This window comes from Ochotona princeps, chromosome 9 (genome assembly GCF_030435755.1).
Source record: "Ochotona princeps isolate mOchPri1 chromosome 9, mOchPri1.hap1, whole genome shotgun sequence".
Classification (NCBI taxonomy): domain Eukaryota; kingdom Metazoa; phylum Chordata; class Mammalia; order Lagomorpha; family Ochotonidae; genus Ochotona; species Ochotona princeps.
The window spans coordinates 17,294,356-17,307,222 of NC_080840.1; the positions used below are offsets into that span (position 1 = coordinate 17,294,356).

Consider the following 12,867-nt stretch of genomic DNA (forward strand, 5'->3'; position numbering starts at 1 on the left):
AGGGGAAGAACTCCATACGCTTTTGCACAATAGCTATCCTAATTTACCTTCCACCAATAACATGCATGGATTTTCCGTTTTCTTGGTATCCTCAGCAACACTTGTCATCTTTTGTTTTTAGAAATAAAAAAAAATAATAAAAAAAATTGGGGGGAGCGATGAGGTAGGCTAGTGGCTAAAGGCTTCACCTAGCACCCGCCAGGATCCCACATGGGCTCTGGTTCTAATCCCGGCAGCCCCACTTCCCATCCAGATCCCTGCTTGTGGCCTGGGGAAGCAGTCGAGGATAGCCCAAAGCCTTGGGTCCCTGCACCCGTGTGGGAGACCCGGAAGAGACTCTGGGCTCCTGGCTTTGGATCAGATCAACTCCAGCTGTTGTGGCCGCTTGGGGAGTGAATCAGTGGATGGAAGATGTTTGTGTCTCTCCTCTTCTCTGTGTAAGTGACTTTCAAATAAAAATAAATAAATCTTATATAATAAATAAACATAAAATTTTAAAAAATAAAAGTTTGGCAGGGGTTGGTGCCTGTCACAGTGGCTCAATGGGTAAATCCTCACCTTGCAAGCACTGGGATCCCTTATGGGTGCTTGTTTGTGTCCCGATTGCTCCACTTCCCATCCAGCTCACTGCTTGCGGCCTCGGAAAAGAGTGGAGAATAGTCCAAAGTCTTTCTCCCTGCCTCCCCTTCTCTCCATAAAACTGATCTGCCTTTCAATAAAAATAAATAAATGTAAAAAAGTTTTTTAAAGTTTTCATTTGAAAGACACAGAGAAAGAGGTCAAAGGAGTCAGGTGCAGCAAGATCATTCTTGCACTCGTTCAGTGTGTAAATACCCAGAGCAGCCAGGCTAAGTCGGCCTGAAACCAGAAAGCCACAACTTGATCTGGTCCATGGCTGGCAGGTGCATGAGCCCTCCGTGACTGCAGTGCAGAATTCACTGGCAGGTAGCTGGATTGGAAGTGCAGTAGCAGGGATTCCACCTCTGGCATTCTGATACACTGTGTGAGCAACCCAAGCCCTGATCGTCTTCCTCCCCACCTGTTGCCTCTCTCATAGTAGCCAGTCTGGCTGGAGGAGGGTGATATCTCACTGTGGTTTGCATTTCTGTTTCCCTGATGCTAACTAGTGTTGAGCGTTTTCCATGAACTGGTTGTATCTCTCTGAGGAATGTCTAATTTTAAAATGTATTGTGTTTTTTCTTTCTTTGCTATTGATTTTTTTAGTTTCCTGTATAATATCAGTACTCTTTGTGAGATGTATGTTTTCCAAATATTTTTCCTCACCTGTAATTATCTCTTGACATCTTATTATTTCCTTAGCTCTTTGATGAAAACCCGTTTCTGTTTTTTATTTTCTTTCATATACTGCTGTAGTCCGATCCCCAAAACCCTTACCTAGTCCAAGGCTTTGAAGTGTTTTCAGTTTTGCTCAAAGTTGGGAGAGGAATGATAATGGGATCTTGTTGGTCTATGTTGGCAGTAAGTTGAGTCCTCTCTGGATCTCCAGATCACCTGGCCTGCACAGTGCTGCGAGAGCATGCTGTGCCTGTGTTGTGCTGGCGTGTGTCTGTGCCTCTGGAGCCTACGTCTCTGCGTGGTGCCAGGATAATTTTGAAGGCTGTGTGTGCAAGCTGTGGTCTGTGGGTAGAGGCCTGTAGATTGACCAGGTGGCCCTGCTGTGAGTGCCAACTCGAGATCTGAAGTTCACTGTAGTAATTTTTCTGACTACCGTGTTAATCATCTCCATGTTAGAAATGAGGAAACACAGGTTTAAATTATTTTGCTAAAATTGCATAACTAGTAAGCAAGAGTCTGGATTCAAAGTTAATACCACTTTTTTTAATGCACCTGTATTAGCGAAACTAGTCATGAGTTTTCAGCAGCTTTGGTGTTTGTCTTTCTACACTTAACCTCTTCGTTTCTTGTTTACTTGTGTGTTTGAGAAACTTGAGAGGTTTTGAAATGATGCGTTTCTATCCTAATTTGCTCCATTTTCTTTTTATTTGCCGAAATTCCCAGAAGTGAAATACAGAAAAGAAAATAATAAACTCTGGCAAGACAGGTGAGAGAAGTTGCAAAGAACCGTAGGAAGTTTCCTGGCTGCTGGCCAGCCTTGCAGTCACAAACTAGAGGCGACTTCCTGGCTCTCAGGCAACCAGTTGTGCAGGCTGCTCTGTTTGTAAGAAATAAATAGTCCTCCAGATAGATTTAACTTACTTTAAGAAATTCATATGCTGATTCCGGAAATGAAAGTTAACAAATTGGTTCTAACATTTGATGTGCAAAAATGTTTTTACGGACTGCTATTTTATGTTTTATTTAGGAACTAGACAAGATAGTAGCGTATGAACTGAAAACTGGTGGAGTTTTACTACATCCCATATTTGGTGGTGGAAAAGAAAAGGATAAGTATGTTTCTTTTTCAGAGATGATGTTATAAATCTTTTAAGAAATCAATGTTGTAAGATTACTTGTGTATAGTTTGAGGCCCACACAAAACTAAAATATAAAATAGTAATAGTGTGCAAAAATATTGATGTCTCAAACATAGGTAATGTTTTCATTATTCCTTATATTAGTTTGCTGTTTTTATTGCATGATATAGCCATAGGGAGATTTAAACCTAAAAAGAGAATTAAAAGAAAAAACACAATAATGCTTCTCTGTTTTCCATGTTGATTTTCTAATGCCCCTGTGTCGTGCTGTTCTCACTAGTGTTTAACAGTAATGGAAACGGTTTGCTTATATGCCACTCTGTTTGTTTTTTTTTTTAAGTCTAAGTGGGGTAACTTCAGCACTGACATTCTGTGTAGACCTGTGCATCCTCATAACCATGAACCTGGACATTTACTGACCCTCACCTACCCCCCCCCCCCCCCACAGCTTCCTTCTTTGCTTCTCCCTTTCTTAATCCACTGTCTCTTCTTTCTCTGTTCCTTCCCTCCAGCCTCTGTAAAGATGTAGCTACTTAGGATGGCACAATAGCACTGGCTGGGTTTATCATCTCTTCTAATGTTCACCAATTCCATGAGCAACTGGGATAGAATTGGATCGGAAGGGTTTTTTTTTTCTTTATTTTCACCAGCACTTAGCTTTCATTTTCTATTTCCTCCTGTTAGGAATGTAGGTAACGGACAGAAGTGGTAGGAAGAAATCCTGTATACTTTCCTATCACTTTATAATTTAGCAGATATCTTGAAATATATTTTATATTCAACACCAATTCAAAATCACTGCAGTGTGCTGTTGTTGGTTCTTACCCATTGCTAACAATAATAAGCTAGCATATGTTGGTATGTCATAATTTTGTTACATTTTAATAATTATATTTCTTGATAATCTTATGAGTAAATATTTTGGATATGTAAAAGGAGATTATCACGTTTAGCCATAGTATTAACCTGACTGCCAAAAATTTGCTAGTACACAACAAGGGTTAAGAGACTTAGTTGTAGAACAAGTAGCCTTTTCCTCATTGCAGGATAGTCACTAAGAGTTTGGAAAGAGATCCTCTTGGATTTTTGTCATCCGAGAAATTCCCTAGCCTGTGGAGTGTGTGTGTGTGTGTGTGTTCGAAGTGGAAATGATAATCCCTCTTAATACGGCAGGTTGGGAGCGTTAGTGAGGATGAAGCTTTGTACGCAGCACGCAGTGGATACGCACGTCCCGTTGTCCACCTGACTGCCTGCTGTGGGGCAGTTAGCGAGCAAATAAATAGAACACTGTGTATAAATGCATGCATTGAATGTTTTTACCTTGCTTGTGCCCATTTATTTAGTCTTTGTTATAAACTTAATTTTAAAAAATTGGCACATAGAAGCAACATGTAAACATGTATTCTTTGAAGAAATTCAGAACAAAAATAAGAAGGATGTGGCTTCAAGGATAGGATCCCTCTTAGCCTGCTTTACTGTCTCATCCATTCTGCTGCTCTCCTGGAGATGATAATGAAAATAAACATGGTAGATTTGCCCTTATTTATGCATACGTGATTTTTTTTTTTTAAGATTTATTATTATTGGAAAGCTGGATATACAGAGAGGAGGAGAGACAGAGAGGAAGATATTCCATCCGATGTTTCACTCCCCAAGTGAGCCGCAACGGCCGGTGCGCGCCGATCTGAAGCCGGGAACCAGGAACCTCTTCCGGGTCTCCCATGCAGGTGCAGGGTCCCAAAGCTTTGGGCTGTCCTCGACTGCTTTCCCAGGCTACAAGCAGGGAGCTGGATGGGAAGTGGAGCTGCCGGGATTAGAACTGGCGCCCATATGGGATCCCGGCACGTTCAAGGCGAGGACTTTTTAGCCGCTAGGCCACGCTACCGGCCCTGTATACGTGATATTTTAAAAATTAATTTCAGCAAATGAGTGTCACTCGCTACCTTCTAAAAAACAAATCAGTGTATTTTGGCAAGTATTGCATATGACCCTACGTAATTTAATTAATTTCAGTAGCAGCTACATATTATTTCATTGTATCTTTGAATTTAACTTCTTCTTAATTACTGGTCATTGGTAAAAAACTTACATACTTGGGCCTAGGCAGTAGTCTGGTGGCTAAAACTCTTGCTCTGCAAGCTCTGGGATCCCCTATGAACGCTGGTTCTGATCCCGGCAGCTCCACTTCCCATCCAGCTCCCTGCTTGTGGCCTAGGAAAGCAGTCAGGATGACCAAAGCCTTGGGACCCTGCAGCCACGTGGGAGACCTAGAAGCTGCTTCTGGCTCCTGGCTTCAGATCAGCTCATTCTGGCCTTTGCAGCCGCTTGGGGAGTAAACCAGCAGATGAAAAATATCTTATATGCTCATATAACTTAACTGGCAAGATTGAAAGTGCTAAGTGCTAGCAGTTAAGATGCCTGTGTCCCGTATCAGTGTCCCTGCATTCAGTGACCACTTCTGTTGGCTGCAGCTTTCTGCTGATGCAGACCCAGAGTCAGGGCTGATGGCCTGTCTTGAGTCCTAATAAATAAATAAAAATTGAAAGGTTTTGTTCAAATGTCAGATTGATAAGACATTTTAAATTTCAACATGCCCTATTTTTAAGGAGGTATTATACCACTTGTTTACCTCTACTGTGATTCAGCACCACACACTCAGTGATTTCTAAGTGGATGGAATTTATTTTTCACAATTAGTAATTGTGAAGAGGCTGGAGCTGGGAGGTCAGGATGCTGGCAGGATTGGTGTCTGGCAAAGGCTGTTCTTATCCTGTGGCATTCTCCCTGGGAAGGAAGGCTGTGTCTTCACATGTTGGTAAAGTGAGTGAGGGCTCTTTTCAGCCTGGAGCCTTTTTATAAGGGAGCTCATCTTATTAGTAAGGACTCCACCTCCTCCAATGCCACACTGCTTACTACTGTTGCATTTTAGATATGTTTCAGCATAAATCTTGGAAGATGAAATCATCATTCCAAACAGAGTTCCACTCATAAGCTATATTCACTCAAACACTGATTGTGAAATTGTTAGACCTAGCAGTTGCTAACCTGCTTCTATTTTAGTATAAGAAATTTTACTTCTGGTCATTTATCATACAGAAAGACATTGTATATATAACATTGTATATATAACATTTCTACTAAAGTACACCTTTTTCTAAATTTACTTTTTTTTAAAAGATTATTTTCATTGGAGAGTCAGATTTAGAGAGGAGACAGAAAGATTTTCCGTCTGCTGGTTTACTCCCCAAGTAGCTGCAACAGTGGGAGCTAAGCTCCTACTCAATTAGGAGCCAGGAGCCAGGAGCTTCTTTCAGGTCTCCTATGTGGGTGCAGGGTCCTAAGACTTTGGGCCGTCCTCGACTGTTTTCCCAGGCCACAAGCAGGGATCTGGATGGGAAGTTGAGCAGCCAGGATATGAACCGGAGCCCAAATGGGATTCCAGCGCATGCAAGGCGAGGACATTAGTCACTAGGCTACCACACCAGGCCCTAAATTTACTTTTTCATAGTGCTGACATTTTCAACATTTACATAGCCAGTTTGTCTTTATGTACTGAAGATTTTGTAGTTTTATTTAGAAAACTTTTTTTTGTTCCCACAGTTAGGAAGAAAAATTTCCTTCATTTTGTTCTACTTTTTTTGTTTTGTTTTAGATATATATTCCATCTTAAATGTATTTTTGTGCGTGAGTTAAAATAGAGATGTGAGTTGGAATTACATATTGTATTTAGCTGTATTTAGGTATTGAGAGAATTGAAATATTTACAATATTGTACCTCCTTATCTAGGATATGTCAATATTCATTCAAATTTACCTTTATGTCCTTTGGTAAAATTTCTTGATTTTCTTCCATTAGATGTATTTTTAAAAATTTCTTAGTACTAAGGGAGTTGCTTGGGTAATGTTTTTCATAATTGTATTATTGTTGCCATGAAATATGTTGTTTAAAAATCAGGCTTGTTTTATTCAGTAAATCTGCTCTGTGTTTCAGTCCAGCGTCCCATCTACACTTTTCTATCAAGCATCCACACACGCTTTCCTGGGAATACTACACTATGTTTCAGTGTAAAGCACATCTTGTGATGCGATTGATTGAAAATAGAATCAGTATGGAATTCATGTTACAAGTAAGTGTTAAAGTCAGATCTTGCCAAGGTAAAGAAAGATCTGTTGTTTGTGTGTGTTGTCAGAATACAGTTCCACGACACATGATCAATGTCTCTGGGTTGATAGTTGTGGTTTGCCCTGATGAGTCTCTGATGTTGGAGCGTGCTCAGTTGTCACTCGTCAATACCTGCTGCTCTTCCCAACGTGACTGTTGGGAAGATAAAGTTAGGATACGGAGAAGAAAAGAAAACCTTACTATGCACGTGACTTTGTGTTCTGTGTTACAGTGGACATCATGAACTCTTCATTTAGAAAGGTTGCAATGGAAAAAAGGAAGCCAATCTAAAAGATGCTTATTTTTGTTTACAACTCATTGCACAGTGTTAGAATTCTTGATACATTTTTGTCTAATACATCCTTAATTTTTGATAGTGTTTATTTGAAGAATTGTCTTATATGAAATGTTTATACATAGCACATTTCTTTGGCTCATTGTTGGACTAGAAAATCCAGTCTGGGAAATTATGGTACAAAGTGGGTATAGAATGGAGAGACATGTGTCATGTGGACTTTCTGAGTTGGAGTTTGTCTTTGTAGGTTTTTAATAAGCTGCTGAGTCTGGCCAGTACTGCTTCATCTCAGAAGTTCCAGTCACATATGTGGAGTCAGATGTTGGTCTCGACGTCTGGGTTTTTGAAATCCATTTCCAATGTCTCTGGCAAAGACATCCAGCCTTTAATAAAGCAGTGGGTGTATCCTTTTCATGAACAGCGTGGCACAGTGGGGAGGAGAATGAGGGCGGTGTGGAGGCAGTATGGAGGAAGAGGACTTTGGGGGCTAGCAGGCGTATGAACTGTGGATATTTCTGAACAATAGTGGAACTACCCGTAAGCTGTGAATCAGGCCTTCTAGGCCACTGTATACTATCACTGAGATACACACATACAAATTAAATGTAATTAAATACTAATTAAATATGTATATATTTTTATATAATTTGATATATTTTGAAGTACTATTTGTGAGTGAAGGAAAAAAATTGCTAGTAAGAGAAGTGTATCATGCTTCTGACAGACCTATAGGATGACTTGTAAGAATAGTGATTGGTTGACTTTCACATGTTAGAGTTCAGCAAAATTTCAACAGTGTTTGGGAACTTGGTGAGTTTCGAGTTTTTCATTTCAAAACACCGTTATATTAATAACCCAGGAGAATGGTTTTTGCTTCTTCCATGACACAGATTTCTCAGTGTTTCAGAAATTTTGTCTGGAAAAGCAGTTTTCACAAAAAATCATGGACACTTTGCTGCCTGGTTTACAATGAAGTGTGTCCTCAGGCTCTATACTAGAAGGAATGTAATTGATAATTATTAATTTCAAAATGAATAACCTGTCTTATTTAGTGTGTGTTCATTTTACTATGGAAAATTTCCTTTACAACTCTCCAGAGACCAGAGTGGAGTGGTAAAATTTTACGGAAGTTTTGCTTTTAATAGAAAACGAAATGTCTTAGAGTTGGAAATAAAACAAGATTACACATCTCCTGGAACTCAGAAATACGTTGTAAGTGTTTTGTCCATAAAGGTGTTTCACACTGCTCTCCCCCGAGCTGCAGTACTGAAAGGGACGGGGTTGCATCGCTGGTGTGAAGTTTCAGAAGGAGATTCTGTTGTGAATTCCGAGGGTGCAGAAGGCTGTTTCAAGGATCACAGATCTTCGCCTAGTCCCCTCTACTGTGGCCCGTAGTGCCTCCTGGGATGCTTGTTTTCTTTTTTAAAAATGAAGGAATCTTTGATAATGTTTACATATTTAAGAGGGATGCATGCCCGGATGGACCACCAATTAGGATGGGGAGGGTTGAGGAATGAGGGAAGGGTAGATGAGACAGCTGCCTCCACTCTCCGTTTTCCTTCCTGTATCAGGGAAAGTGGGAAGAGAAGGGGAGATGGTGGCTCCCAGCAGCCCAACCACAGGAGTACCCCGAGATTGGGGACGGCCCCTGGTTATCATCCTAGGGTCCCCAGTGGAGCATGTTCTGAGGACACTGCTTACATGGTTTTGATAGTTCTAGATGCTGTTGTCTGGGCCTCTTTAATACATGGTATGTACAGGTAATCTTATGCCTTGGTGTATATCTTTCTGTACATGTAAGCATAAATATTCTGTTTTTCTAACATGTCTGAATATTCTTTTTTCTTTTAAGGGACCACTGAAAGTGACAGTGCAGGAGTTAGATGGATCTTTCAATCATACATTGCAAATTGAAGAAAATAGCCTTAAACATGATATACCCTGCCATTCCAAAAGCAGAAGGTAGGCCCTGAATTGTAACAGTAAACTGAATGCTAAGCTTCAAACCCCCAGGTGAGAATGCCAAAGTAACATTTTTGCTGTAAAAATATATTTACTTTTTGACATAGAGAATGTGTTACCTAGATTGTTTTCTCATTTGACCCCAAGTTAGAATTGTCAAACATTCTGTTTGCTTTTAGTTCTTAATGACACTTTTATATTTAGTCTTTATACAGTGTTTAAAAGTTTTATTCATTTATTTATTTTTATTGGAAAGGCAGATGTTTTTACAGAGAGAGAGGAGAGATACAGAGAGAGGTCTTCCATCCACTGGTTCACTCCCCAAATGGTTGCAACAGCCAGACTGAGCCTGTCTGAAGCCATGAGCCAGGAGCTTCCTCCAGATCTCCCCAGTGGGTGCAGGGGCTCAGGACTTGAGCTATTCTACACTGCTTTCTCAGGCCAGAGCAGGGAGCTGGATCAGAGGTGCAGCCGCCGAGCTAGAGCTGACACTCGTAGGGGAAGCTGGCACTGCAGGCAGAGGCTTAATTTTATACGCCATTACACAGGCTCCAAAATGAAATAATGTAATTTTTTAAATTCAGATTTGAGGATATATTGTGAGGACTGTATGGGATTGGAATAACACAGTCATTTGGATTTGTGGAGTAAAACAAACTGATTAGCTTCATTTTTATTAGTCTTGCTAAGTAACATCTGTAGGAAATATTGGAAAAATGATGATTGGGGGGGAGGAACTGAGTGTGCTGTGCGAAGCCCAGCAGCTTGTTGACTGTCTGTTTCCTGGCTTTCTCCATGTGCCTGCTGAGCCCTCTTACCAGCAGTCTTTCCTTTAGCACTTATTTAACTCCAAATCACTCACATTTAGAACATTTCTGTGTTCTTCTGAAAGAATGTGTTGTAATGTCGGCATTGAGCAGAAGTCGTATGATCATGTTATCTCAGACAGATGAGATGCTCTTTTCTACAAAAACATTTCATGTGTTTATTACTGAACCTGAACCTATTTGTTCAAGGCAGAGAAGCAAAGAAGAATCTCCACCCCCATTCACTGTACATGTTTAGCTGTCCAAAAGGTGGTGGCATTGTCAACTTGAAGTAGTTGAGATATGATAGTCACCTAGACCCTGCGTAATTGAGCCATCTCCTGCGCAGTCCCTTTTAGACCCTGGTGGGTGGTTCTTCAGTGTCTCTTTGTGTAACTATCTGATTCTATGAGCAGTTTGCACCCAGAGCCACAGTGCTGGCTCTGACTGATCACCTTCAGACATTTGTTACACACTTCATTTCCCAGAGGACAGCCATGCACGGGCCGCAGGGTGCAGAGTTTTTGGCGTCTTTTTTTCTGGCCTGCTCATCTTTCCAAGTATTATCAAATGTATGTCAGTTCTTAGACTGACATTTGATAATATGTTATTTCTACTTTTTTGGAAACTGATTTAGAACAGTTTTTCACTTTATTCTGCCTAGTTTCACAACAGAGTGGTTTTGTTTACATTTTGTTGATTTCATTAGCATGTATTTCAATGTGGTGTGAAATCTTTCACTTATAGTTGAGGTGTTCAGAGTCTGCATTCAGAATGGAAATTCTATAGTTTTCAAACTTGCGATTCTTTGCATGTAGGAATAAGAAGAAGAAAATTCCACTGATGAATGGAGAAGAAGTGGACATGGATCTCTCTGCTATGGAGTAAGTTAGTTACACACACTTAAAGACGTAACGAGCTCTGCATTTGTCTCACTTGGTAGGCATTTCTGAAAGTATGTGATTGTCCTTGACATTGGTGTTTTAAAACCTCAGCATCAATAAAATTCAATTTTGAAACAGGTTTTTATGTAAAATCTTAATTAATTAATTAAATAGGTGAAAATAAACCTGGCCTCTCTGTACATGCAGAGGAAATACGGTGTGGTTGGCAGGCTGGGCACAGGCTTGACTTGACTGTTTTCTTGCTGTCTCTTGATACCTTGGAGAGCAGTACTTTTCTTTTTCTTTTTCTTTTTCTTTTTTTTTTTTTTTTTTCTTCATTTTTTTATTATGTTTTTGACAATCCTTACATAGTTAATTAGGGTAAAAAGAGAGCAGTGCTTTTCAAACGATAGTGTGTGTGAGTATCTTGGAGCTCCTGAAAAGCAGCTTCTGATTGAGAATCTCACTAGTGGGTCCTAACAGCTTGCATTTCAAATGAGCCCGTAGTGATGGCGAATCTCTTTGTGTTTGGAAGTAGATTCCAGAAGCAGTTTGTGAGCCTCCGTGTATGTTATGAGGGGGTAGTTGTAGATTTGACATTGATTTTAGAATACAGATTAAGCATCCCTAAACTGAAGTTATGAAACCCCAGATGCTCTGAATCCAAAACTTTTTGAGTGGTAACACACATGTGGAACATTCCACATCTGACCTCATGGATGGGTTGCAATCAAAATGCAGATGCACTAAAAATATTGTTTAAAATTACTTTCATTTAATGCATATGAAATGTATATGAAACATAATTGAGTTTTCTGTTTGGACCTGAGTCCCAGCACCCAGATAGTGTACTGTGTGTGTGAAGATAATCCAAAATCACAGCAGAGTGAAGCCTGAGAGGCGTTAGATGAGGGCTCCCTGTCTGTTCAGGACAGCTGGTGCTTTCTTGGTCTGCCCAGCTGTCCTGTGCTTGCTTGTGTGTTTTTAAACAGGTATTACCTTTTTAAAGAAATATTTATTTACTTTTGTCTACTTGAAAGGCTTGGAGAGAGACATAGATTTTCAGTAGCCAGGGCCAGGCCATACCCAGGATTCTGGCACACTGCATGGATCTCCCATGTGGGTGGCAGGGGTGAAAGCCCTTGAACCTCACAAGATGGACCAGAAGGAAGCTGGATCAGAGGTGGAGTAGCAGTGCTGAAACCAGCAATCTCTCATGGGATGTGGGCATCCCAAGTGGCTGCTCAGCCTACTCTACTGCAATGCCTGTCCCTTATATATTTTTTAATGAAACGTCCAGAATTATTTGCTGCCTTGTTTGCCAGATTTTCACGGTTGTGTACGTGTGAGTTATATTCACTTACCCCTTATGATCAGTGTGAATTTTTCTGTAACAGTGTCTTGGTGGTTTTTGACGGGAAATGTTGGTGCAGATTAGATTATTTTAACTATACTTTGAGAGTTGCATAAGGATAAATTCATTTCATGCCTCTGAATTAGGATTTCAGAGCCTAATATTTGAAAAAGTGATCATAATTCTAGCATTCTAAAATACTATAGAAAGCCAGTCAATTTAGTGAAGTAGATGCTTTCATATCTTAGTTACAAAATGAATTCCAGTGACGTGTGGTATTTATAACCAAACTTACTAGGCTGCTAGAGGTTAAATGAAGAAATTTCTTTGCCTGCTGCTGCTGCTTTTTTTTTTTTTTTTTTAAGATTTATCTAGTTTTATTGGAAAGTCAGATATACAGAGAGCAGGAGAAACAGAGAGGAAGATCTTTCGTCTTCTGATTCACTGACCAAGTGGCAACAACGGCCGGAGCAGAGGCGATCCAAAGCCAGGAGCCAGGAGCTTTGTCCAGCTCTCCCACACGGGTGCAGGGTCCTAAGGCTTTTTACCTTTCTCCACTGCTTTCCCAGGCCACAAGCAGGGAGCTGGAAGGAAAGTGGGGCTGCCAGGACACAAACTGGCACCCATATGGGATATCAGCACATGCATGCAAGGCAAGGGACTTTAGCTGCTAGGCTGCCGTTCTGGGCCCTGCTTTTTTCTTTTGTATTTCACGTAATCTTAAATCACAATCCCACCAATACTATTTTGAGATGAAAAATGAGGGATTCCATATCCCTTGTGTGAATTATTTTGTTGTCTTTGATCTTTTAAACAAGGTTGATTTACATTAGATGTGAGAAAGCTGAAATATATGAGTTAATCAGAAGTTTTTCAGTTTGATTTAAAAAGGTCAATCTATAAAACTTCAGGCAATCTTAAATACTATGTCTAAATGACAATCTGGCTAATAAAAGCTTTGGTTTAATT

The 12,867-nt window shown here is 40.2% G+C and overlaps 1 protein-coding gene across 2 annotated transcripts in view; it reads left to right on the forward strand.

Annotated features, from left to right (window-relative positions):
- Window positions 1-12,867, forward strand: part of TAF2 (TATA-box binding protein associated factor 2) — an 86,153-nt gene that overhangs the window by 25,826 nt on the left and 47,460 nt on the right. For both annotated transcript variants that reach the window (XM_058668521.1, XM_058668522.1), the window contains exons 10-15: window positions 2,324-2,409; window positions 6,427-6,562; window positions 7,140-7,294; window positions 7,990-8,104; window positions 8,745-8,854; window positions 10,479-10,544. In XM_058668521.1, coding sequence (XP_058524504.1) covers window positions 2,324-2,409; window positions 6,427-6,562; window positions 7,140-7,294; window positions 7,990-8,104; window positions 8,745-8,854; window positions 10,479-10,544 — 668 coding nt within the window. The remainder of the gene's footprint in view (window positions 1-2,323; window positions 2,410-6,426; window positions 6,563-7,139; window positions 7,295-7,989; window positions 8,105-8,744; window positions 8,855-10,478; window positions 10,545-12,867) is intronic.